This window comes from Harpia harpyja, chromosome 11 (genome assembly GCF_026419915.1).
Source record: "Harpia harpyja isolate bHarHar1 chromosome 11, bHarHar1 primary haplotype, whole genome shotgun sequence".
In the NCBI taxonomy this organism is placed as follows: Eukaryota; Metazoa; Chordata; class Aves; order Accipitriformes; family Accipitridae; genus Harpia; species Harpia harpyja.
In genome coordinates this window covers 6,750,353-6,778,333 of record NC_068950.1, presented here as the reverse complement: position 1 = coordinate 6,778,333, position 27,981 = coordinate 6,750,353, and the positions used below count along the sequence as shown (strand labels likewise).

Here is a 27,981-nt window from a genome sequence, read left to right as displayed (position 1 = left end):
AAATTAACAGCAAAGGTAATTGTGCCAAGCGTTGCTGTTCTCTGACGGCACCTTCTCAAAGAGGCTCACTGGCTCTCGCGGGCTGTACCAAACTCCCAGCATGAGCTTGGTCTAGGGAACAGAAATCTAATTCCCCACTGCTGCTCTCTAGGGTTTATGGCAGCTTCTCTTAAAAGCAAACATGTTGCAAGATCCAACTGACGAAAGCTGAAGTCTGCAGTCCAAACCAAAAATGTTTAGCAAATAAGGCTGAGGGTAGTAACTACTGTTACAAATTACTGAAGATGATGGAAGATTGTCTTCATAATTGAAGCACTAAATTTTCAAAACTGGCTTATTAGAAAGACCATTAAACCAAAGTCCTCCTTCTCCCCTTAGTAGTACTGACACGTATCAATCAGTTGAATGTTCAAATGTCCACCTTTGAGATCAGACATCTACTTCTATAAAAGATGCTGTCTTAGAGAAAGGCAGAAGACAGGTGGAGGGCTTGAGAGGCAGGCAATGAAAATCTTAGTGTCTGTTCTGCAGTAAGTCAGAACAAATGGTGATGTCAATTGTGTCTCTAGACTTAAACTCTATACATGTCAGTGGGCTGTTTGGCTCCATGGATGCAGTCATAGGGCAGGAACACGTTATTCTGGTAATTTACCCTTTCCCACTTACATGTACCCTCCCGAAAAAGCTTTGCTGCAGGAAAATGCTTGTCTTGAACACTGCACAGTTCACAGAGGGGCTGAAACAGAGCTCCCCTGAAATGCCACCTGACCTCGCTGAAGTGTTTCAAGGCTGTAACCAAACACCATGGAAGAGCTTTGCAGCTTTCTGAAGGTGTGCTCACACCTTAGATACATTGATAGAGCCTTGTTCTACCAAATCAACTATGAATTTTACTTTACTCTGGGCAGTCCCACAGCGGACTACCCAGAAAATACTCTGAGACCAATACTGTATAATTCAAGGCCTGGGCCACTGATTTGATATCCCCAATCCTCAGACTCTTTTCTAAGGCCCCAATTTCCTTTGCAGTAGATAACCCACGTACCTACTGGCTGATTTCTTAGTAAGTGACTTGTTAAAATGGTCAGAACCTGCCTGGCTCTACTCGCACTGTGCTCACTAAATACACAGTTAAGCAAGTGTCAACCACGTAGATCTGGACTACACGTCCTCACTTCTTCTGGTAAGATACAGGAAGGGAAATCGCTTGCCCCACCTTTACTTTAACTACCTGTCTTTGACAGTAAGGCTAAAGAATCATTCCCTTCTCGTGGACAATAGTGTAGAGTGAATTTGCTATCCATGGAATTAGTTTAGTTGATGTCAAAGTAGGTGCCAGGGAATTATCTCTGCGCAAGGTAATACAAAACCACCAACTCTTTTAAAACCATCTTTGCTGAACAGCTACTCATGCCCTTTATACTTTCCACATTTCCTTCCAATGAGAAAGTTTGCTTTGCCACACCAGATTCCAAAGACAGTCTGTGTCAGTGTTAATTTACACTTGGAGCCCCTTCTGTAACCCCATGTATTACACCAGCAGGAACCAAAGCAGCTTGCAAAGAGCCACCAGATGTGTTCCAGTACCTGGTTGCTTTGTGTTAGCTGTGCCAAGCTGACGATGCTAAAGTTCGATTTAAAGAATTATTTAGCACCAGACTACCCAAATAATTTATATTGCAACCTGCCCTAGCCCAAAACAGAGCTTATGTTTAGAGCAGCACAGAGTTCAGAAAGCGCAAGCTTCAGAAGAAGATGAGGGCACCAGCTGCACGCAGCTCTGGGGCTGGCCTGTTGAAGGGCTGCAGCTGTCCTCAGACATAATTCAGGGGGCTTTCTCTGCACTGTCACTTCTGCAATCTTCCATCTCATCTCTGCTGAGCAGCCCTGACTGTCCTACCCAGCACATCTGCACAATGTTTCCATCTGAAGGGTTGGTATACACTACCAAATAAGTATATAAATGAAGCAGTGTTACTCTAACAGCTACACAGACTAAAAATACACTCACTGCAACAACGCAGCAGGGTTCCTAAAACATTTACAGATTTGCTTGTTAGACAGGATTATTTGAGGCAAGGGAGAAAGTTATATTGTGACCCAAATAACTTCTCTTTTTGAAAGTAAATTCCTGCTTGGAACTACTTCCAAACAAACCAGTTGCAATGGTCTCGCCTCTGTGGACTCAGCCATCCTCAGTCCCTGACCCAGGCTAAGTGAGATCCTGGGCACTTCAGTTCTCCAGGTCTCCGAGCACCTCTCAAACAGTGAGCCAGGCTGCTGTCTCTATATGCATACAGGAACAGGGGCCATGGTCAGAAACACTGGATCCACATAATCAAAGAAGTCACTTTGACAAGCCATGAGCTGACAGCAAGGAGACAGGGTCTCTCCCCATGTCTAAGCTGTTGGAGCATTGGTGCCAGGGGCTATCCAAGGGCGATATATACAGGCATGAGGGGTAAGCAGGAAAACTGGAGGAAACAAGCTCTCTGTGCCTTCCTAGGTAAATAATGGAGCCACAGGAGAGATCGGCACTGGCTGCGGATGAGGAGCACAACATGCCCTTAGCTTACACCACTACGTGATTTTTGGAAAAGGCCAGCGCCTGTGGGCAACACGGTCAGTGGCAGATCTGTGCCAGATGGTGCTTTGCAGTACCTGGTCCAGACTGGGAGGTCTCAGGGAGAGGGAAGATTGGCTCTTCCCAGGGACCATTTCCCACCTGATCTCCCACCTCTCCTTCCAATCTTCTTTCCTGCTGCACAGCCACTTCCCTCTAAGAGAAAGAGCATGAGCTACAGAGGAGAGGGCCCAGTGTGGATCTACTGTGATTGCTCTTGTTTTGGAGAGGGAACCAATGGCCATCTCAAGAAGAGAAGATCAGAATCACCAGTGTTGACCCTCCCAGGCACATCATTTAAAGATCCCTCAGGTAGAGTATTTCTTGGAAATACTGAGACATTTTTGACAGCACTGGCTGTGCATATGCATGTTGTTGGCAGGGTATCATTGCTGCAGGATGGCCATATTTGAAACCTAACCAGCTGTGGCAATGCTAATGACAAGGGAAAAAAAAAGAAGAGAAAACAAAGACAAGGGGCAAAGCTGTTCTGCTGCACAGAAAACTCTCTTGGGAGTGAAGGAAAAAGACTGGAGAAAGAGCAACTCTGTCAAGCAGAACCATCCCATGCCTGCTTGGGAGGCACAAAAAGTATAAACAAACTCCCCACACAGCCTGCAAATCCAGACATACCCACTTACAAGACAAATAACTGTACACAGGAGAGCAGCCTAGAAAGGCATTCCAGTAAAGGCTTCTTTCAAGAACAAGGGCTGGAGGGCTTGTCCCAGGACAGCACATAGGGGAATGCTCCCTCTGAGCACAGCAGGGAGGGACTGGGAGGCATGGGCATGGTCCCTTCGGTCCCTACCATGGGCCTAGCATCTTACAGATGCTGTTATTGCTGAAAAACCTTTCTGGCCCAATGCTACCTTTGGTTTTAAATGCCAGCAACTCCTCCTCTTCCTGCTGCGCTGGCAGACTGGCTGGTCTCCTTTTCTAGCCTTGGTACTGCCTGAGGACATCTGTTCTGCACAGGCAGGAAAGCAAAGTCCTGGCAGCAAAGTCCCATCCAACCTGTACTTCGGCTTCTAACAGTGACCAGTAGCACAAGCAAAGGTCAGGGCAAGCCTGTACTTTTGGTGATATGTGAAATAGTAAATAACTGCTTCCTAGCTACCTTATCTACACCATTCATGGTTCTTCAGGTTCTGTTATAACCCTTCCCTCAGCCATTGCTGTCAAATTCAGTAGTCGCTGTGGTAGGGAAGCTGTTACCCTTAATGTTCATTTGCGTTGCTTTTTTCCTGCCTCTTTTGTTGTTTTATATATAAACACCTATGACCAAAAATGTATAGTATTGAAGATGGGGATTCAGCAGGGCTGTAAAGATGGTTCATGTTTTGTTTTCTACTCCCTCTCTAATAAATTATAGTGCTCTTCTTCCTCAGCTAAGCCAACACTTCAGGGAAGGATGCGCAGTGGCTCCTCTGAGCAGTAACAGCTTGGTTAGAACCTGCCATTGTGTGTTTGGTCAGGAACGTTTTTCCCATGCAAATTCTTCTGCATTTTTTTCACACCAAGTTTCACCTGCTGAACTTGAACCTGTTGCACTCCCTTCCAAGACCTTCCAGTCTGTGCCTGGAGATGCACAGGCATCTCCCCAGCACAGACCGTGTGGGAGTCTACTCGTAATAACCCCTTCATTGCAAAATTTGACCATCTGTTTCCACCTTTTATTTACACCTTTTAGAGATATACTAATCCACAAGTGAGCCTTCCCTCCTGTCTCACAAAAGCTTGCTTTCTTTTAGCAGTTCTGAAGAACTACCTTTTTCCAAGTTTTTTGAAAACTCAGGTATGTTACTGTGCTGAAGAGACCACCCTTATCCTCACACTCGCTATTCGTCCGAGGCGTCCGACGGAGCACTAAGGTAGCACTTTCCTCTGCAGAAGCTGTGCTATCTCTTCCCAATCTATCATATGTACCATGGCATGCTCAACTCTCACAGATTCAGCCAGCTTGTGCAAAAGTGAGACTTGATTTTTTACAGTTCCTGAGGCCATTTTAAAAAAGTTTGCCTTATTTGTCACTTGCCATTCTCCTGATATTTATACAGCCTCAGTGGTTAACACCAGCACAAGAAGTTTTTGCTCTTTCCTTCAACAGTGCTGACTTCAACTTTAAGTGCTCTTTGACACCTTGGTTCTCTACAGGCACTAGAGATTCCCTGGCAGGCTTCCTCTGAAAAATGTTTTTATTATTTTTTTTATGCCTCAGGCATGCTGTTCCTCAATATCTTTTCCTGGCTTGACTTCTTATGGTTTGACATTTAGTCTGCCAGAAATTGTCCTCTTTTTTCTATTCCCTCATTTGGCTACAATGTCTATTGTTTAAAAGGTATCTTCTTACTTCTATGAATTGACTTTAATGTGTTACTTAAGCCCTTTGGATTTTTTAGGGTCCTTTTAAAGACTTTTGCACTGAGCTTTTAATCTTTAATCAATCTTCATAACATTTGCCAGCATTTTACCCTATAGGTTTTTCTTTTAATATGTTTTCCTGTTCTTATTTAGCCCTTACCTTTGAACTGTAGTATGTACTTCACCATTTCAGTTTACAAATTGGCCCTTACTGATAAAATTAATTTAAGTATTTGACTTAGTTTTTTTTCAAGAGGCAGCATCACTTCTTCATTGACATGGACCTTCTCTATCACTCAGTATCACTTGCATCCTAGTGTTAAAGTGCCTCACTGATTTAAGAGTGAAGGCTGATGAGAGCCTGTATTCACTTACAGTTGAAATGTCTTTAAAGGTTGGATGGTATCCAAAGAGTGAGCTGAATTTTCCACCTGTCTCACTTGGATACATAAAATTACCTCATTTATTTAGATACTGTGATCAGCTCTTGCTCGTAGAAGAGTATTTTTAACACCATCTCTGTGAAGCTTCTATCTGTGTGGGGCAAGCACTTTCCTCCACATGAGCTTCTCTGATTCAATGCATTTGCCAGTTAATTAAAAAAAGTCATACACACATGCTGCAGAGTGCCTATCTGAATGCGGCACGCTAATAAAAGTGAGACGTCTGTTTCAAACATTTCTGTCTCCCAGCTACAGCAACAGGAGATTTACAGCTGTAATGTACGAGTCCTGCTCCGACACAGAGGTGCCTCCTTTCTCACGGTGAGGAGCAGCTCGGGCTGGCAATCATTTCTTCATCCACATTCACCCAGAAGGCATTTGTGCTGTACAGGGATATGCCACCGTCCCTTCACCTGGGGCTACTACAGAATAAGACAGGATGGAGGCAGATGATGTACAATGAAGTGGTGGATGACCAAAAATGTTCTTCAGATGCTCAGGACGTACTTTTCAAATGCTTTCCTACAGCAACCCTGCTACAAAGGATCAAGTCTGGAGGACACCCAGCAAGCACCAGATGTAAGGTGGACTGTATGAAGAGGGAGAAAAAAGCTGCAGCGTGGAGGACTGACCTGGGATATGAGAAGAAGGCAAAGGCCTCCCGGCCCCGCTGGCGGCAGTCTCCTTAGAGACTGCAATCCGAACACTGAAAAAGACCGTCTTGGACTGCTGTGTTTTTACTAATCTCTAGGTTTACTCCAGTGATGTTCTCAAGGCAGAACTCATAAATGTGAACCTACTCTACCAGCTCTGCTGCAGTTTTTTATGTTTTTACAGGGTGAGCTCATTACGGATAATTATGTTTCAGATCACTGCAGAAATAAAGAGCTACCAGAGTTGGCCTATGTATCACAAACATAAAACTGTGTTTGCCACCTATAATTTAACACTAAGAGGAATTATGTAATCTTGAATTTACAACATTTGAAAATGTATTAAGGCAGATCAGCTGGGCTTGAGGCTAGAATTACGATGTGCTGCACAAACACAGTTCAATGTAGCCAAGATGGCGACGGTAATCTCACAGATCGGGATGAAAATTTTTTCTTTGCTTTGCAGCACAGCTCTCAGCACAGTGCACTCTGTGAAGCTTTGTGGGAGAGCGTACCTACATGGCAGTATCAGCATCCAGGGTTAATGAACATCTACAAAATAGGGTCTCTGCAGCGAGACGCATACACGGTCAGTTCTAAATGGAATTTGGCTCCTTCTGCAACTCCATACTGGCATCTATACTGGCAGCTAATGTCACGGGTTTCTTTTTTCTTCTGCTTTGTGAACTTTATAGAAGTATGTCTTTTACATGGAAAAAAACAATCTGGTGTAATAACTCAACATTGGCATTGGAAATACTAAGTACAAAGTCCAATTAACTTATGACTCATTCTCTACCCCCCTCATGAACAGCATGTTCCCAAGAAAATGCCATCTGTAGCATTTATCCTGTCTATACAGGGAAGACCAGTCACACTGGGGCTCCGTCTGCTCTATCACACAAAACCCAAGAGATATTCTTTTTTGTATTAACGAAGGGGCAAAAAGGCACAGAAGATCCTCTGAAATCATCATTCTGTTCTTTTGAATACATAAAAATAGGTTACTCATTTAGCAATTTAGGTAAACAGCTCGTTATGAAAAGTCGTTGGGGAATAAGCCTTTATGATTTCATTTCTTGATCGTTTCCTGTCTAACTAAATAAACATGAACTCAAGTGACACAGATTCCATTAGTTTTGTGCACAGATTCTTGAATGATTTCTTTCATACTTTTTTGAATAATTTAATCTTCTCCTTCCTGTCAAAGACAACATATGTTAACAGGCAATGGTTGGGGAGAGCAGAGTCTCTCAAAGACAACAAAATCTGTTGAAAAGTTCTATTTAAGGTTGAATCTAGGCAATGATCAATTCCGATGTTCAAAGAAATGTAGGAAAGTTTTGGGGGGGTAGTCTGTTTTGGTAGACTGCATTTTTACATCACTTTGAAAAGAGAACTGAAGTGAGAATAGCAGCATCTTACAATATAACTAAAATCTGTCGTTAAAATTCCGTGACAAAATATGTTCTGCCGTGATTTCAATCCTGACCTCTACAGCATAGCTTTACATGAGCACGAGAGCTGAAGTACATCTGTGACACTAGCAAACCGTCCTAATTACAGCAGAACCACAGTAACCTGACAAGCTGCTTGTCCATGACTGCACACAGGAGACAGCAGACTCTCCTGGTTTCTCAGTCCAGGCTCAGTAATCAGCTGTTGCAGTGAGGTCTAACCGAGAGCTATATTCCTCAACTGGCAGCTCAAGAAGCAGAAGGGTGGCATTTTCAAAATGGCCTGTAGACTTACAGCATGGAGACATTCTCAGATATATTTTCCTATATCCTGGTTTAGAGGTTTTGATGCTTTGAAGGATTCTCAGTGACCTTCTTAAAAAACCTTAGCAGCCATGCTTCTTTCATCTCACAGATAGGTTGCAATCCTACATATGCAACTTCCAGAGCCTTCTGCTCATACACTATAGCTTGTAAGGTTGTGCTGAATTTTCAGCACTTTCTGCTAAATCCAGATATAAAAGCAGAAACAATGATCTCTACAGATCATGCTTGTGTGGCCAAGAGACATGTCCTCTGTACCTACCAGAGTGGCATGAGCTTCTCAGTCTGGGACCAAGAACAGCAGCTGTGAGAGGGAGTCACAGAGACTAAGACTTGGCTTCTAAACATGAAGAGAAGAAGGAACCAACAACAGCTAGAGACAGCTGGGGCCATTAGCTTCCTGGAAACCATTCTGAAGCTATTCAAAGTGAGAGAGAAGGCTACCCAAAATGTTAAGCAGCAACCTTCAGTGAAGTCAGCTGCCGTTAAGTGGTATGTATTGTTTTAGACCTTCCTCATTCAATGACTGACTGGGAATATTGCTTCTTGCTCTGAAAGACGGAAATGGCATCTTTTGTTTGCTTGACCCTGAAAGGCAGAGGAAGTTGGAGACTTTATTTATTCAACCCAAGACATGGGAACTTACAGAACATTGTCACTTTCCAAAGCGCTTTTGTTTTTATTTTCCTTCTCAGCCTGTGTGGGTTCTATTTGCCTTATGGATTTTTCACAGCCAGTTTTCTACCAGCCTTGGACATCTGTGAGTGGCTTGCACATGACTGTCAGTTGAAAGAAGGTTCTTTGTAGCTGCATGCAAATAATCATGCTGCTTGATGGCAGAAATCGCTCCCATTTTGATCAAAAAGCCTCATCACTAGATTTGTTATTGACCTTTTTAATTAGAACATGTATTATTTCAGAGCACTTTTGAAGTCTGTTACATCAGTATGATGATGGATGCTAGGAAGGAAGGCTGAGGGAAGTGGTCACAATCAGAAGCTGGCCAACACAATGGAGCATATGGACTTTGCAAAACTCGCCATCGCGTTCACAGTAAATTTCTGCCTTTAGGAGACTATTTTGCTGTTGTTTCATGACAAAAAGCAACTCTTAAGAGAACAAGGCTCCTTAAGAACCCAGGAACGTATATGTTACAGAGGGTCAGGCACACAAGCAGCTATCTCAAAGGAAGACTGAAGACAAGTGCCGTTGTGTGCCGTTAGACTAAGGACCTATTCAGAATATTTGTAAAAAATTCAAAACTCCCTTTGTCATGGCTGCCAATTTCCCGAAAATGAGCCTCGGATCTCACCAGGGGCTTTCCCATCAGGTCTCTCACTTTTGTTTGTCTGAGAGCGCAGACACCAACCCTCAATTTGGAGAGAGCAAATGATGGAAGGACTTCTACGCATGGGGAACTGTTTTGCACAGGGATCCTAAGAATAAAAAAGGCGTTTTTTGGTCTTTGTGCTGCTGCTAAGGCCACCAGTACTCATGACGACTACACACCTGTACAGATGTTTACAGCTGCTCCTACCAAATGGAAGTGCAAGCTGTGAGAGTACCTAACCTAATCCTAGGGAGAAACGTATTAATGAAAGTGGCTTCTTGGGCTAAATGTTGAATGCTACCTCCTACACTGAATAACTGTATGTATGTTCTCACTTTTGTATCCTGCAAGGAGAGGACTACCGGTGGTGTGTGCTGTGCTACAAAGCTGCAGGCATCCTGTAGAGACAAAAGGTTTGTGCTTGGGGTAGGAAGAGTGGCTTAGCTATGCTGTACTCTATAGATTATTTTGATCCAAAGATCAATGTTATAACCCACTGCATTTTTTACAGCAGTTAAGTAAATAGAAGGCTAATGGCAGATGTTTTCATTTAAACTTCAAGAAAGGCACTGCCTATATGTCAATTTGGAATTGGTGTAATGAGCCAACAAGACTCTGAATTACAATAAAAGCAAATTTAGGAATCAAATCTACTGGAGACTTAACTGGTCTCAAGTGCATAGTTAGATTTCTAAAATAATAGCTGCAATCCAGCATAACAAACATGACTTGCTTAAAAACAAAAGTTGGAGTTTAACTGTAAATTGCAGTTGGCTTTCATTCCCATGAGAAACTGCAAGATACTTCTTGGAACAACTTCTCAGTAAAGGCACACTAATGGTGCCCTCAAAACCATGTACAGTGGGACTAGGACTACCCAGTTCTGCCTTTTTCCCTCCAGGCTTACCAACCCTAAGGTCCTTAGGTACCATCAGGGAAATTTTCTGTGAGTACTACTTGTGCCCACAAATGCTGGGGCTTTGCTGTTGGGCAGAAGCAGGTCAACATGTGGGCATGGCTGGCTGCAGAGGCCAAGGGGAGAGCTGTACTGAGGGACAGCAGGCAGCAGGGAAATGGGAGAAGGGTAAAGGGCTGCAAGAGCATCTGGGGAGGCAGAAATGGAGGAGATGACAGCAAGTATTGGCTGTGAACTGTGGGGGTGGCCCAGTGAGCTTGGAAAGGGGCTTGGAATAGGGTGGGGAAGAAGGAAAAGAGGGTAAGAAGGGGAGGATTAACATGTACCAATATGTAACAAGTTACTATACTTTCTTAAAAAATGTAATACTTAAAACATATTTAACATATGTTAACATATTAAATATATTTAAATATTTAAACATATTTCTGTGCACCTGCACAGAAGCCCTCAGTGGGGATTTTGCTGGCTTATCCTCATGCTGAGAGAGAGGCATGGGTGATTCAGGCTGACCAGAAGAAGGAGCACATAGGAGAAAGTTACAAGGTAATGGCCATTTTTACTCTTTTCCAACATGCAACAACTGAATAATTTTTACCAAGTTTTTATCTTGCAAATGAATAACATACCGTTATTGCTTTGTACAATATTGTTCTCTGAAACTTCCATCTTACATGCACACACACATGCACACGTCTACTACAAAATTTTCTGTTGAGATTTGCCATTAGTTGCAAAGCACTAGGACTGCCCCTGGCCGGACTTACCCCAACTCCTCACTCCAAGAAAAACTCTTCAAACTGTAAACTTGATTCTGCTTTGTACGCTGGTGAAAACTACCAGACCAATCTCACAGAACCATGTTGTTAACCTCCATGCAGAGTCATGTAGGACAGCGACTGACAACTCATTTTACTTCCTAATCTTTGTCCATACCTGTTCTCTGTCCCTGCAGCCGGTAATGAGAATGGCACAAGCCAGCTAAAGGTAGTCTCTAGCAGAGCTCAGAAGGCACTCAAGCAATCAAAGTGCAATCAGAAAAAGATGACAGTCCTGCTGGGAAAAGACTGCCCAAGCAGTTCAAAGGGTTCTCGACTGAACTGTAAGCTGTTTCACGTTTGGAAACAGTGTCACGGGTAAACTTTAGTATACAGACAAATAAAGATCCTGCAGAAGAAAGCAAGTGATGAAGTTCCGAAAAAGTTTCAAAGCCAAAGCCACTTCACTTGCATTCCCTTCATCTCCTCTGCCAGGGTTGTGGCAGCAAAAAGGGCGGGCAAGTTAAGTGGCAGTGGAAAAGGTTTCCCTTCTTCCACAGAGATCTGGCTGAGGCATGAGAAAAGGCAGGAGGGGACAAGTTCTTTCACTGCAAGTTTTGCCAATTCTTCCCAGGGAGACCCGTCCTCTTCTAGCAGCCAAGTCTCTGCAGGTGGACAAAGAATTAAGGTGGGCTTAAAAGAACAGCAGACAGCTGGGAGGAAAGCTTTGTTGTCAGCTAACTTCCAGATGCTTGTTCAGGACGTACTCAGTCCCTGCGGAGGCAGAATAGGGTGGAGGAGCAATGTTCTCAAAGGAAAGAAATGGGTTCTTTCCCAGGCAGCACTTTTTAGGGAATTGTCTCCTCCAAGTAATCTACTAATAATCAAATTAAAAAGCAAGCCAAGTTACCTACTGGGTCTTGTGTATCTTGTAATTTTTTTCCTAATACCTGGCTGAGTGTCACAGAGGAAGCAGTGTTTGATGCTGCTGTTTACTTAATGCTATCCTTGTGTCTCATCTGTTTCAACATCTCTGCCCAAATCCCTGGACGTTTTTTTATTTCCTGGATTATGCTGATGCTCTGAAGAAAAAGCCCAAAGAACTCAAGTAATTTCACAATGTTTCACTATTAATGAAGGATAAGATTTGTCACTGGATTCTGATGTGTATTTTCCAAATTATATTTACTCCAACAACTGAGAAGTTATTTCAAGTAAAACAAGACTCAGTAACATGTTAAGAAGAAATACTTTGTAATTTAGAAATAGTGTTTGTTCTTCAAGTGATAAAGTGCCCATTTGCACACGTGATAATTCAGGTCAGCCAGAAAAGGATTTTGGTAATGGAGATGAAAAGGGAGTTTCAGGCAGATAAATGCCAAAAAAAATTCTGATGCATCTAATAAAAATTCCCCTAAGATAGCTGGTTATAGATTATCGCACTCAACTTACTGTACTGCATGGGAAAATGTAATTATCAAAATGCTGAAAGCCTGAGCTGATTTTTTTTTTCTTAGTTTATGGAAATTTGCATCATCAGATAATGTTTTCGGCATGCTTGAATTTAACAAAAACATTTGGGTTTATGATTCACTTGTACTGTAAAACATAAGTTTTTAAAAAGGATTACGTGCACAGATACTCAGAAAGTAAAGTTTACACTGTTACAGGGTTCACGATGCGTTTGATGACTGTAACAGTGACCCTGTGCCCAAACATGTCCTAACTCGGCAGTTACTCACTGTATGAATTAATGATATATTTATACAGTTCATGTCCTGTCTCTCATGTGGGACTAAAATGCAGATCAAGAACATTTCTGTTTGCTAATAAGCCTGTGCCCCTAGTGCAAAGCTGTTTTCTCTCCCGTCCTGCAGCACTGTAACATGATTATTATTAATCCTGACCATGCAGTGCTGAGAAGTCCCACTCACACTGAGTGTTGTATAACAGCGTGGTAAACAGCTGAGCAAGCCAATGGAAGGCAGTCAGCATCCTAACAAACCAGTAAGGCCAAGGAATTTGCCCTGCTAAGCAGGCATAGGAGGAACCCAAATGAGAGGATGAGGACAGTCTCCACACTCGATGGGATCTTTGTAGCCACCAAGTTAGAGAAGCTAGATCACACTCAAGTAACCCTTAATCAGCCGTGTACGAATCACCAGGACTGGATGGCAACCACCCCTGTCCTTGAAGGAGCTAGAATGAGATACTGCACAACTGCAAGCCAGGTCAGGCAGCCTCTCGTTACAGTCTTGGTGACCAGGCACCGGTGATTTGCCAGCACCCCAGCTCCAGCAGGGACCCGGCGACTAAGGCCCAGTAATGACCAGCCTGACTTCTTCTCAAAGCTATAGCGACAGACATTTGATCTAAGTTTGGTTTCCACATGCAAGTCAGGCACATCTCTTTGCAATTATTCTCCTATCATTTCCTTTCATGTTTTGGACTTACCATTGATGTTGACAGCTGGTAACACTATAGACATCTTTGGTCTTCTGGTCTTGTTATGTGTGGTGGCTGGCAATAACAGGTGGTCCTGGAAAATAGGGGAAAAGATGTGTTAAATCTACCCTGGAAGTACAGAGCTGGGAAAATTCCTTTCCATTCTGTCTTACAGGCATTCCACATAAAACTATTTACGACAGCTTAGCAAATTGAAATTGTTGAGGGAGTCTTCCAAAAGTCACAGCAATTGTTCATGCTGTGTAACCGAGAAGAAATCCCTATCGCACGCAGGAGAATATGAAAAAGCCTTGATCATGTGGAAAGAGATGGAAACTACTATTAGGCCCTCGTTCAACAGAATACTTATGTATATGATTAAAGTAATTTAACTTGACTTCAATGATATTTAAACATGTGGTTAAGGGCTTTGCTGAATCGGAGCCTTTACTTGCAGTGCTGTCTGCTTCATATATAAATGTCATCTTGCTATATCTATGTCAAGCTCTACACCACATGCCTCGTGCAATAGGACTGTATCAGTCAGGGTTGTGACGGGGTGTGAAATATGAGCTCTGCTGACAAAACCTACCAGGGAAGTTTGACGGCAAAGCTGTGCTTTAGTAGCTTATCTCAGCTGTGAGGTGGCTGGGTGCTGCTGCAAGACAGCAGTGTTCAAACTAATGACCCTGGGTTTTAGCAGTGGAAGCTGCATCTGCAGGAGGTACTCTGGATATGGACCTGACCTGCAAGAAAAAATGCAGCCTTTCTTCAGTTTTTTTTTTCCTGTTGCTGAACTCAAATTGCTCAACTTGCAGCCTGGGAACATATGGTTCTTCCCTTATCAACAGAAGTAACAGAACATAAAGCGCCAGTCCAGGCATCTCCCATATTATTGTGCTATGCTGATCTAGAAAGACCACAGGACTACTAAGGGCAAGGGAAGCTTCCCATGCCTTTCAAAGCTTAGCTTCCCTGACAGAAGATTGCTTCACTGCACCATCTCAGTACGCAGTGGGCATTGTGAGGGAAGTATATTTGCTCTCTCTTAGTAATTAGGAACAAAAAACTGTGTTTATACAATTGACAAATTGAGTTTAGATTTCTAATTCAGGCTCTAAGTGAAACAAAAACCTGCCAATCACTAAGTATCTTTTCCAGGTCCCAAAGAATTAATGGAAAGCTTTATTTTCCCAGCCCCTGTGTTTGTCCCTCTCCCAATCCCAGCAATGCCAAATTCACTCCCAGCGTCTCTGAGAAGAGCGAAAGCCAGCAGGTGCCACCATGTCAAACATGTGAAGACCAACTCATTAAGAAGTTTTTGAAACTGTAATAAAACCAGATCTGAACATCTGCCTTTCACTTTTCAAGAGCCAGCATCTATCTCACATGGTTAAAAGGCAGAAGCAAGTTTGATGCTCTCATCTCATTTCATGCCTTCCCTTTTGTAGAACTCCCACGGTATTTTACAAACCCGGCACTCAGAAACTTTACATGCAGCTTTTCGGCTCCCTGCTTAAGGGTAAGAACAGGCACACAAACATCTCATGCTTTTGGCCAAGGTTATCTTTTTGGCAGACTGAATTAGTCTTCCTTCAGGACACAGTTGTTAACTCCTTAATGTCAGGGTAACTGTATTTTCCCCATTTTAATATCTAAACACTACACTGTTAGGTCTAAGATTCAGGGAACTGAGTTACATGCAAAGTTAGGTGTTAAATATATCAAGAAATTCTGTAGATACATTGCAGAAATATCACTCTCTTTTCTTCCCACTGAAAAATCCCCCTCAAAACCAAATGACTGACCACGAGAAGAAAACATTACTTCAATAAATGACTGTAATTAAAAACATCTTGGTGCCAAAATTATAAAACCACTCTGGTATAATTCTCAGACTACATATGTAATTCCCATTTCATTTTTGAACCACTGAGATTAAGACAACACTCAGTAACACAATGAACTTTACAGAAAAACTGTTCTTGAAATTCAGTGTTCCCAAGGGAACAGGCCAAAGATTAAGACGTCCATTAAAACTATATTTTGTAACAATGTCCTTGTCATGATTTGATGACTATTTTTAACATCGCTTAAAAATGCTTATCCTGTTTTTTTTTCTTTTTCAATACTTCTCAGAGTCCACAACATCCTTACCTAGCAAAACACAAGTACTGCATAGATGATCACCTGTGAATCATTACAAGTTGACTACTATTTTTTGCTAACATATCTGAAGATTGGTACATTAATTGACCCTGGCTTAGTTTTGCTTATAATGGCATGTTTATTTACTGTATTTATAAAATGTATTAAGAATTATCACAAAGACTTTACAATTGGAGTACCTCTACAGAAATAAACAGCAGTGTGATGGCAGAAAAGGCAAATTTCTGGATAGCAACAAAATAAGGAAAATTCCTCAGGTACCTCCTGTACTATTAGCTTTCTTGGCTGCACCACAGGAGGTTCAGGTTGGACATTCAGAAACAGTTTTTCACCCAGCGTGTGGTGCAATCCTGGAACAGGTCAGCAGAGAGCTAGGGGATCCTGGAGGTTTCCAAGACCCAGCTATACAAAGCCATGGCTGCCTTTATCTATTGTCGGCAACAGTTCCACTTCAAGGAGAAAGTTGGGCTAGGCACCACCAGAGGTTTTCTCTACCCATTTCGATGATTCTATGACTCTTTTTTTGCAGTCCATAGGTCAGACACTGGCAGTACCAACTTCTCGTAAGAGTCCTACGGTAACTATGGAGGCAGTGCAAACACCTCAGACTTGGCCTTTACAACTCTGCATCTCCTCCATCATGGTTAAATTCAAAGACTTGGCTCAGACTGACTCTGCAGTTAACAAATTGTGTTTCCATGACTACCACACAGCCAAACTATGCACTAATACTGCTGGGCAGATTCAGATTTCACCAAACTGATGTGCTGGAAAACAATACTTTATTCTAAACCTTGCATTGAAAATGAGGTATAAAATTCACCTTTCTTAGTTCTGCCTCACCTAGAAGCCACTTTTTTTTTTTAAATATCAGGAGTTAGATTCAATCTCAACTAATTTCAGACTTCTGTGAATGATGTTTCAAGAGCTGTGAAGAAGAAACAAGCAGTTCACCACTATCTGCTCTCCTTCCTCATAATTCTGGCTTAAAAGAAAAACACCAAGTAATTTTCTGCTAGATCAGTCAACTGAAGTGGGCAACTCCAGCAGGTATTTCACTCTACACTAAGACAGCATTGCAGATGACTGAAGCTCCAGAGAAGTCTGCTGCTCTCCAGTGACTCTCATGAGAATGAGGTCTAGTTCAGACTGGTCAAACAATGTCCAAACACCTGAAGCTGTATTAAATGATTCCTACACAGACAGTCTTCTTTCCCTGCCTCAGAGAAACAAAAAGGAGCATTGTTTTCTAGACCACAATTACAGATACTCAAAACCAAAGGAACACAAGAAGGACGACAGATACATAAAATGCAAATATTATAATTCAGTCTAACCTAGCGAAGTGAATTTATTTTACACAAATCATGGCAGGGCCAACACATCCTGCTCAGCTACACAAAATCCTGTTAGAGACAGAAACTGATAAGATAAAAACATTGATACCTATTATCTGTGCACTGTTACTAGTAATCCCTCCACACACAACCCGACAAGATCAACTCACTGGATCTGAAACAAGGTGCATAGGGAACCGTTTTTGATGAAGCTGCTCTGCTGCCCAAGACATTAACTTCCCATTAGTTTCCAGACTCTGAAATGTCTCCTAAAACTACACAGCAAAGTGGTACGTATGTTCATGTTATCAATTCACCTGCTACTCCTCTGTTTTACTGGAGCAGTTTGAAGAGTGTGGGAGGGAAGACCCAGAGCCTTCTGCTCCCACAGCAGATAGTGAGACAATGAAGTCATTTCCACTCGCGTTTCTGTATCCAAACGTGCTTTGGAGTTGCTGCACAACTCCTCAGTGTTTCAACACCAACTTTGAAGAAGACAGACATATAAAAAGCCAGTCAGCTGTAAGTCCAAACTGCTATCAGGAGCTAATGTGAAAGATGCACAGATTGTCTGGAAGTTGGATGCTGCCCATCTCTACTACAAAGAGACATCTTTTAAAATCTGGAATTAGGCAAATGTATCCATCTCCTGAATAATCTTTATCTTTTATATGCAGGAGTGTCCCTCTGACAATCAGTCCTAACTTGCAAAGTTTCATAACTACCCTCATTCTACATTGAAGGCAAAGGTAGCAGGGGGTATGCTGCAGAGTATCATAAATATTTTGCCTACAGTTTAGCTACCTACAACATTCTCGAGTCTTCAAATAGTCCACAACTTTTATTTGAAAGCAATACCTAATTTTTTATATGCAACATAAATAAGTGTAGGGATTAGTGATTAGAAAGAAATTAGACATTTAGAAACAGTGTTTGAATGTATTTCTAACATGTAAAATATCTCCTCCTGTCCTATCCTGTTCTGAAGTATGCTGAATTGCATCCCAGAGGGGTGTGTGATGCTATTACTCATTCCTAATTTTAAACACTAGACAAAAATATCTAAAATTAAAATGCTGTTTGTGATATTAACACATGGTATAAAACTGAGAATGAATAAAAGCAAATCTTACAAGTCAGCATCTGGCCCATGAGCACGAATGTCAACGAGAGGCAGAATAAATCACAACTATTACCCAACAACAGATGGCCTTGGCCTGGGCCAAGATTTGCACTTAGATGAGATGAAAATTTAAATAGACGATGCAGACCTGAGACTGCTGGCAGAATGACTGGAAAAATATCGGCCTGGAAAGACAGTATTTCAAATGAGACCCTAGCTTTACCGTTCTCATTTTGCTTTTGATCATCTCTACAGTTCAGTGATATTGAAGCCAGATGAGATGGACAGATAGATAAATATAGATACTAAAAATCCAGCCACAAATGCATTACCTTAATTTAATAAGTTGGGATACAGAAACACATTTTTTCCTGCGGATGAAATCTGAAGCTGTTACTTGTTAAAACTTCTGATTAATAATCACATTTATTAAGTCCTCCCCACCACAAAATATTCAGGGCACTACATAATTAGAATATAATTAACCAGAGTTGTAAACATTTAGAAATTAGGTGCCCCTATAGAATGAAATTCCTCACTGAATCTTTTTACTCTGCTGGCTATTTCAGTGCCTGCTGATCTGCTTCTGGACTCAACAACACATGGAACTGCAATAAAGATTTTAAGGCTTCTTACATAAGATGAGTGTTGTCAGGGCTCTAACAGGGATTAAGCTTTGGAGCCTCATGTATCTCTAACCCTCAGTCAACTGGCAATGGAAATGCTGTTCCACTGTGCTAGAATATTCCAAAACTGGCTGCTCCTGCAGGTTCAGCCTGAGTCTCATGACATGTGGTTTGCTTCTGAAAGACCCTACTACCTAGATGCATGAAAACTTGCAGGCATCTTAGCTTTCATTTTAAAAAAATAAAATAATTGTTTGTAACTCTCATAGTTAAAGGACACCATCACTGCATACCATGAAGTTCCATCGAACAGACAGAAAAAACATGCTACTCAAGAGTCTTTGTGATCTTTTTTTTTTTAAACTATCATAATTTCATAAGCCTGACTCTTGGCTTTTAGATTATTAGAATTGGCAATGTTGCTTGTTTTGGCTTCTGCAATGCATGCCCCATCAGCAACGCTGCAGCCAGCACCAGACGCTTTCCCGGGGAGCAGTATGCCACCTTGCCACAGGCAATCTGCGGAGCTCCTCCTCCATTTCTGCATGTTTGAAAGAAACATGAAGGAATTAATCCTTGGAGCATGCCTGTGATGGTGGAAACTATTACCAGTGCTATGGGGAATGTTTAGAGGAGATGGGCATGCATTTGAGGGATACCTGACTGACACGAGACACAAAGGAATGCATTTCCAAACCCGTCAAGGCTCTGCACTCTCAGCATGAGCTGTCTTTCCTCTTATCCCTGAGGTTACTTATCTGTCAAATCAATTCCCCTAGATTTTTCTTACCTTCTTAGCTGCTGTGCTTAGGTATGGGCAAGTATTTTTCAAAAGCCTTTTCTAGTGTCTTGAGCAAAAGCATTACCTACTAGAAAATAATTAACGTAATTTGATTTAAATGTGCTTTGTTACAGTGTATTTAGCACATCTGCCTATGTAAACACTGTTTGTCATGCTATTGAAGGGCCAGCCATGCCTCTGACCCTTCCCACTGGTTTGGAGCATGTACCCTGCAAAGTACAGACGTGATCCATATGGGAGCCGTGACTCCACTCCTGCAAGACAGGCCCTATCTCACTTCTCACAAAGACTTTGTCAAGATGTCTGAATGAGTCCCGCTCTTCATTGAGAGATCCATCTCTGACAAACTAAGGATAATCTTTTCAAAAACAAGTGACATTTGTTACTTTACAGGAATAAAAGCTCCAAGGACGCTGGATTAAAATACCAAAGGAAAACCTTAATTTGCTGTTCTCGTAATTTGCCTTGATGAGGAGACTTGATCTTTACCATTGCCTTGGAGACCAGCTACGTGCTAGAATATTGCAACTAACAAAGACAGTTGCCAGAGCAGAGTGGGCAAATAGAGCCAGGCGCCTCAGCATGCCAAAGGGTACTCTGTCCAGGCAGCTTCAGAAGACTTCTTACAGTAAACAAACACTGTAGCTGGGCATTTTTTAATCTCTGTTTATGACTAAGAGGTCTCCCAGGGAACCGTGCCTCAATCTCTTCCAGCCTGAATCTTCACGCTGTGATTCTAGGACCACATTACAACCACTGCCAATACAGGCTGAGGAGCTTCCCACACCCCACTGAAGTGCTGGCAGCTTCCCAAAGCTGCCGGGGGTACCATTTTTCTTTAACAGCACTACTTTTGGTAGTGTTCAGCATGTCCCGACAGTTTAAAACCTTATCTATTAACTATCCAACCACACCTAGTGATCTCAGGATGAAGCAGATAGAAAACAAGTGGGGTTTTGACCATAAAAAATTGCACATCAAATCCATGTATTATCTTTCAGACCTATTTTTTCTGAACATCTTCAGGGATTTCAGGTCAATGAGATGACACTGGACCTTCTTTAGAGGTATGCTTTTGGCCATACAAAGAGTGTGAAACAAAAATGTGCTTTCACAGGCTCAAAAAGCTGCATGCAACTTCAGAGACTGCCCTGTACAGGTCCTCTGAGGAGCTGTACTTTTTAAAACGCAGAGCTGACAGAGCCAATGAGCCAGCTTTTCTTCCATAAACCACGGATTTCACACTTTTCGAAAATTTCAAAATAATTGTTTCAGGCTGTCTGGCTGTTGCCAGAGATGTGATGTTTCTGTCCTGATCTCCTACATAGGCCACCGAACCTGCACTTAGCAGCATTGCAGCCTTTGGCATGCGACTCCTAACCGGGAAACAGTACCTGTGAAGCTGGAACTTCATTCTCCGGACACCCAGGGCAGAACTTCAGCAGCTCTCTGGACACAAAAGGAGGCTGCTCTCCAGGGAAGAGAACTTCCTGCAATGCACTCGTGGCCTAGGGGCTGATTCTCATTTACCCCAGCAGTTCCCAACACTGCAAAGCACATAGCACACACAGATCATGGTGTAAATGAGAATCAGGTCTTGGCATATCTGTTTCTGGTTTCCTCTGTCAGTTCGAAAAGGATGTGTATGAAAGTTTACAAATTTGTAGAGGAAATGGCTGTATAATTTCACTATTGAGTTGGTTGGGTGATGGCAACCATATGGTGTCCTGAGGATACATCACACTGGATACAGCACTGGTCCATCTGAAAATGCCAGAAGCTCCTGCAACATTGCTTTCGCTGTCAGTGGACGTTAAACAGGGCAGTGACTGTAGAGGGGAGGGTGCCTCTGAAACTTCCGCTATCCTACCATTTCAGTCTGACTCTTGTATCTGAAAAGCATGGGGATGGTTTTAAGAGCAGAAAAAAAGAGAGGAAACCAGTTAAAACCTCTACACAACCTGTGACTCAGCCACAATACTTGCTCATTATACCATGAACTGTAAAGCTGCCTTGTTTTTAAAGTTGATGTGACTTTTTTTATTCTTTTTTTTTTTTTTTTTTTAAAGGGAGACCTTATAAATCCAAGCGGATTTACTCAGCCTGTCATGGATCCTTACAGGGAATCCATGACATGCAAAGATGAGTATGGGAGTGAGTGAAAGATGGGATAATGACTGCAAGGAATCCACAGAAAACCCGCAATAAAAATTCACAAGGTCTCAGACTCTCTGCACCGGCTCTTGACAGCCCACCCTGGGAGGCCCCAGTAGCTTTACTACTTTGGGTTTAACAATAACCATTTAACTTAATTTGAAAGAGTACCAGTTCTGCATATATTAAACTTGAGGTTAGCTAGCATATATTAACACAGCTTGATTTTGCAGCATACTTAAAGAGAGTTGGTAATCGAGAATTCAACTGCCAACCCCTAATCATAAAATTTAACTACTTTTCTAAGTTTTAAGCCTATTTTGAGGGGGGAGGGGAGACTGTCCCATAACAGGAAAGCACCCAGAAGTGGTGGGAACAGAACTTCTTTTTCTGCTTTTATTTCTGCCAGAAGTGCTCCTGTGCACACTGATGCTGTTGCAAACCCAGTGTTTCTGTGCACAGGTGGTTTTTACTGCCTATACTTTGCACACAACAATGAAGAGATGAGATATGCTTTTTAATTAAGCATTTTACCAGAAATAGCTCAATCCCGCAGTCAATAAAATGTCCTGTAGCATAAGATTACACCTTTCTGACATTCCCAGACAAATTTTTACAAATCACACCTAACTGCATTCTGGAACACTTTCTGGTCACTGTCCCTGGAGAAGAAGGAGTTGCTATCCAGTTTAGTTCCCACATGAGAGACCTTTTAGTGAAGAAGTCTTTAGTGCCTTTTATTGTCAACTGTGCTACTGCCAGATGTGATATGGCCTGGGCTCCAAAACTAAACTAACTGGAAAGCACCTCGCTGTGAGTCAGAGTGCCTTGTGAAAATCCCAGAGACCTCAGAGGAATGGAAAATTCACTCTGTCACAAACCTCCTTTGGAGGATTTCCTCCCTTCCCTTCAATGGCAGCACTGCTGCTTGTCTATGAGCAGGGCTCAGCACTGTGTTTTCTCAGTGTAAAGGAGAACCAGTAGCAAAGGACCTCTTCTGGATTAAGAACTAAAAAGGTTATGGAGACTACTAAGGATATGGTGACCTGCTGTGAACTGTGTCCTTCTCTGCAGTTCACAGAGACAGCAAACATCAGTAAAGCAAGAACTACTTTTTGTCCCTTCTCCTTTTGGATTGAATTTATGTTACATTGCCTTAAAGACCAAAAGGAACCTAAAAAACAGAGGCCAAATTAAAGTGACTTAGTTAAGATTTTTAAATGCACTGCAAGTGTCTCAGGCTTAGACATTTATTCAGATCATCTCTCCAGTAGCTCTTGACTCCCAAAAGATCCAAGACACAACAGCAGTCACCATATGATTCTATTTTCAAATAAAAAAAATTGTATTGGCTTTGTGTGGCAAGATTGGGGGGGGGGGGGGGGCGGTTACAGGGGTGGCTTCTGTAAGAAGCTGCTGGAAGCTTCCCCTGTGTCCGACAGAGCCAATGCCAGCCGGCTCTAAGACGGACCCACTGCCGGCCAAGACCGAGCCAATCAGCAATAGTGGTAGCCCCTCTGTGATAACATATTTAAGAAGGAAAAAAAAGTTGCTGGGACAGACAGAAATGGCAGCTGGAGAGAGGAGTGAGAACATGTAAGAGAAACAACCCTGCGGACACCAAGGTCAGTGCAGAAGGAGGGGGAGGAGATGCTCCAGGCGCCGGAGCAGAGATTCCCCTGCAGCCCCTGGTGAAGACCATGGTGAGGCAGGCTGTCCCCCTGCAGCCCAGGGAGGTCCACGGTGGAGCAGATATCCACCTGCAGCCCGTGGAGGACCCCACGCCGGAGCAGGTGGGTGCCCAAAGGAGGCTGTGACCCTGTGGGAAGCCCATGCTGGAGCAGGGGAAGAGTGTGATGAGTCCTGCCCCTGAGGAGGATGAAGCGGCAGAAATAACGTGTGATGAACTGACCGTAAACCCCATTCCCCGTCCTCCTGTGCCACTGGGGGGATAGGTAGAGAATCCGGGAGTAAAGTTGTGCCTGGGAATAAGGGAGGGGTGGAGGGGAGGTGTTTTGAGATTTGGTTTTATTTCTCATTACCCTACTCTGGTTGATTGGTAATAAATTGAGTTAATTTTCCCCAAGCTGAGTCTGTTTTGCCTGTGAGTGAGTGAGTGTTCTCTCCTGTCCTTATCTTGACCCGTGAGCCCTTTGTTATATTTTCTTTCCCCTGTCCAGCTGAGGAGGGGGGAGTGATAGAACAGCTTTGGTGGGCACCTGGCATCCAGCCAGGGTGAACCCACCACAAAAATATCTCCAGGTGTAAAAGCAGAGGACCCAGTTTCACAATGACTTGAGACAAGTTAAACTTTCCTGCTGCTGAAGCTGTTCCTGATTTCCTCTTCCTGTCTGTCCCAGGCTGGGCATTCCTGCTGCTGTCCAAGAGCTGATGCTGTCCTCCTCTGACTCCAAGGACAGCCAACTCATCTTGCTAAGATGGAAACAAGCAGCGTGTACAGACAAACACTTCCCCCTACCTATCTTCCAGCCACCAACCATTTTCAATTAACTGTTTTAGAGATTTTTCTAACAAAGATGTGACTTCTATATATTTAGTAGCTATTAATAGATTTCTCTTCCACGAACTTTCCCAGTCCTCCCCTGAACACATGTAAACTTATAGCATCTATAAGGCATTTTGGCAAGAAGTACCACAAGTCCACTTCTACTGTACGAATCGCTTCTTTCCCTTGGTTTGAACCTGCGTCCTTCTAGCCTAATTTGCTGCCCTTTGTTTCATTTGATATCCTACTCAGCTCCCTCTAGGTAGAAGATCAAGGTTACAACTGAGAAAGCAGGAATAAAAATGCAAGAGAATCTCACTACTCCATCAAGGTTGGAGAAGACCAACACAACAACTTTCTAATACACAACAGACTATAATGCAAAGTATTACTTAGATGCACCAAAGGCAGCTGTAAAGCACATGTCATATAAAGGTGGAAAAAATTGATATACTATTCAGTTTTTCTAATTTCATGGTTTACAATCCCTTTATTAAACTTCCAAGGCCAAAGAGGAGGAATTATGTTTTAAGATAACACTGAAATACGCTGGTAATTAGGTATCTATTAGTCAAACAGTAGAATCTACCCAGTGGCCTCAGAGAAGGAATTCTGTCTCCCTTCAGGAATCAGAATATAAATACGCTTCCAGAAGACAGGCCCACTAACCTTCCATCCTATTGAAACATCTATCTTCATCCTGTTAACAAAGTGACACCAGCTGCAAAATGACCGGCTATTCTCAAGCTCCCCGTTCCTCTGCAAATCCCTCAATCTGGAATTACCCAAGATGAACCTGGCTCATTTCCATCCAAGCTTTCTGAATCTCACTTTTGACTTGTAACACATCCTAAATAAGAGGCACGAAATACCATCAGCCTTCCCCTGTGAATAGGGAATACTCCAGGAAATCACAGTTAGCAGAAGCTTGCGTGTACATATGTTAATTAGGCACACCATGAGGCACAGCAAAGCCAATCCAACTGCAATGGTGAGTGAGGTGAAGGCACCCCATTTGGACTTTATTTCTGTCATAAATGTACTCTTCCTTGTAGTTTTGTCTTTTTTCCTTTGTATAGGAAAGAAAAAGAAAGGCCATGTGAACAAGGAGGGCACAGGACAGAGACTGGACAGAAATCCAGCCAATTAAACTTGTCTGCAGAACTGCTTTGCAAGGCCCGAAAGTAAAGAACAATGCATGCATTTGCTATGATGTAATTTTGGTTTGGCAGCAGATTAAAAAAAAAATTCCTAAACGCAAAGTAAGAGGATGTGAAGAACAGAATTCTATGTTTAAGTAAACAGTTTTGGTTAAAATTGTATAGAAAGGTTTTTAAGGACTTGAAAATGCTTTGATAATTTGTGCGCGTGTTATTTTGGAAATTAGTCGAGTTTCAAGATAAACTGGAAAAGTTATGTCTATATGAATAGTTGACTCAGTTCTGGGCTTCTGTGAAGAAAAAAAAAAAATCCCAGCTTGTACTGGTGGAAAAGTTCCTCCTATTATGTTTGACAAGGATCAGATTTTCTTCTAAAGGCTCTCTCAATCAAACTAGCATCATAAAATTTAAAAAAGTTTGCTCCAAATTATTTGAAAATTATGTTTCTCTGCCATTTTCCGTCCTTCCCATGGGCTATATAAGCACAGAAATGCAGTTCATCTGTAACTCCCAGTTGAGTCTGTCAATTATCTTTGTAGATTTTACAAAGTTGTAAGACCAAAAAGGAATTAATTGTTTTATTACTACTACCCATAAAAAGAAATTCCCCTTCTTCTCTAATTCACTGCAGCAGAGCTCTGCTTTTGCATAGCATCTGCAGGCTATTAGTTTTGCAACTGCAATCTGTAATTGCAAAAACATGTAATTTAGGTAGGGCATGTGAATAAGGTCCAGTAAAACCAAAAAGGATATAATCCAGATTCTTTGCTTCTCTGACAAAACGTTAACCCGAAGTTTCTATATTTGCTTGCAAGACCTCGGGTCTTCTACATAAGACAAATTCTAGATTCCCAGAATTACTGCCCAGCTGGAGACTCTGCCCCAAAAGAGCACACACAACACAAACTGGAGTGGGGAATGTTATTACCAACAAACACCTTTTTTTCCAGTGTTCTGCCTTTGCAGCTGTGCCACATGAGCAGAGAGCATAATGCACAATGGACAAAAATGATGTGGTTTCATGGGCACGCTCCTTGGATCCAGTATCATGAGATGCACTAGACTGTAAATCCTGATTTCTCTCTAGATCAGATTCCCCATGAAACAGAAGCTGGATGGGTAAAAAGAACTTTATGTCAGGCTTTCTCCAAATGCTGGATCAACATAACACTGCGGTTCAAAATCCATTTGCTAATACAGCTGTCCTCTGCTTTCTCTTCCGACTGAGTTCAAAGGACAGTGAAGTACTAGAACACTTTGGTCTCATTCTGTGGTGAGATCTCCATCCTTAGAGGTCTTCAGAGCCCACTTGACAATGCCACGGCCAACCTCACGCAGTGTTGGCAAAAGCCTTCCTTCACACAGGAGGCTGGACCAGAGGGCTCTTCTAACCAGCGTTTCTAAAATCCACGAGGACCTTGTCTCAAATTTGGAAAAGTCTGTCAAGATTATGCTTCTACCTTGCCCTTTCCCTGTCTTACTAACTTGCAGGCCAGTCATGAAAAGATGGTATGAGAAAGACGTTGATAGCAATCAGGGCTACATACACACAAGAAATGTTTAGAAATAGCTACAGAAGTCCACCAAAGGCCACACAGTCTGTGACTGAACACTCTTCTGACAAAACAATTTTCTTTCTTACAGAGCAAAAATGCCCACACATGCAGGTAATCAGGAACGCAAGAGAACTTTAAAATCCTAACCAGAAATAACTGTCAAGTAGAGTCCAGACTTCAACATTTTTAAATCAAGGCAATAAATTTGATCACAGTGTGTTCAATCCTACAACATATATGGTACAAGATCCAGCCCTGGTTTGAAATTACTGTCTTCTTGCCTTCTGCAGCAACAGAAATAATTTATTTACATCTCCCAATGAATCTCCACACTATGGAAGATAGCTGCAAGGCAAGAGGTAGATCACCTGCAGTTGTCAGTGCAGCAGACTCATCATCTTGGACAGCTCAGCCAAAGAGCCAAACAGCCAGAATTTGAACACAGATGCAGGATTCAGTCTGAAGGACAACTTTTATAACATTAATCCAAAAGATGTTCCCATGAAAAAAACAATTATATTTATCACTAGTGCACAGCGGAATATACATTTAAAGTTTTGGATAAAAATACTGCCAGACTGCAAAACTCCATTTTACACAAGCTGCTAATTATTCTAAAAAGTACGCGCCCAGTCTGTCATACTGTACAAAAGGACCAAACTGTTCATTAGCCCAAATACTGAATGTGTGCAGATGCATTCTTGAGCTGAACACCTAGCATGGGATTTATCTTAAAACATATTTCAGTGTCTGCAAAAAGAACATACATGTCCTTTGGAGCCAAGGATATCAGGTACTGGATTCAAATCCGGTTTGAGAGAGTAAAATGACATTTGACCAACAGCAACTTACATCTTACAATCACTTGTGACCTTCTCCCTTTCCTGATCTATCCGCTGATCTGTGATTGTTGCTAACTTGCTGGCAATGTATTCACTGGGAAGGATAATGCATATGGAGGAGGAAACAAAAAAATTGAAAGCAATGAGTGGCAAAGCCCAGGAATAGCTTTCAAGGCTAATGACAGGAGAGAATAAAGTAACAGTCTGAATTAAATTCTAGGCCAAAATCAGTGAAAGCCAAAGCTCAGTAGCAGAGGGCGCTCCTCTCTATTCTCCTGCTGGGACAGTCGCAACTTGCCGCTGTTTGCCTTTGCCCAAGAGCAGACAGTGGGAGCCTGATTCTGATCTGCAGCCAGAGAGATGCTGCTTCTGAGAGCGCAGTAGATGTACAGG

The 27,981-nt window shown here is 42.4% G+C and overlaps 1 protein-coding gene across 6 annotated transcripts in view; it reads right to left on the bottom strand.

Annotated features, from left to right (window-relative positions):
- Nucleotides 1-27,981, bottom strand: part of ATF6 (activating transcription factor 6) — an 84,573-nt gene that overhangs the window by 7,379 nt on the left and 49,213 nt on the right. For 4 of the 6 annotated variants that reach the window (XM_052801905.1, XM_052801906.1, XM_052801907.1 and 1 more), the window contains one exon: nt 13,323-13,407. In XM_052801905.1, coding sequence (XP_052657865.1) covers nt 13,323-13,407 — 85 coding nt within the window. Of the gene's footprint in view, nt 1-13,322; nt 13,408-13,905; nt 14,060-20,764; nt 20,918-27,981 lie in introns of those variants that run through there. The other 2 variants (XR_008237230.1, XR_008237231.1) reach the window with 2 other exon arrangements.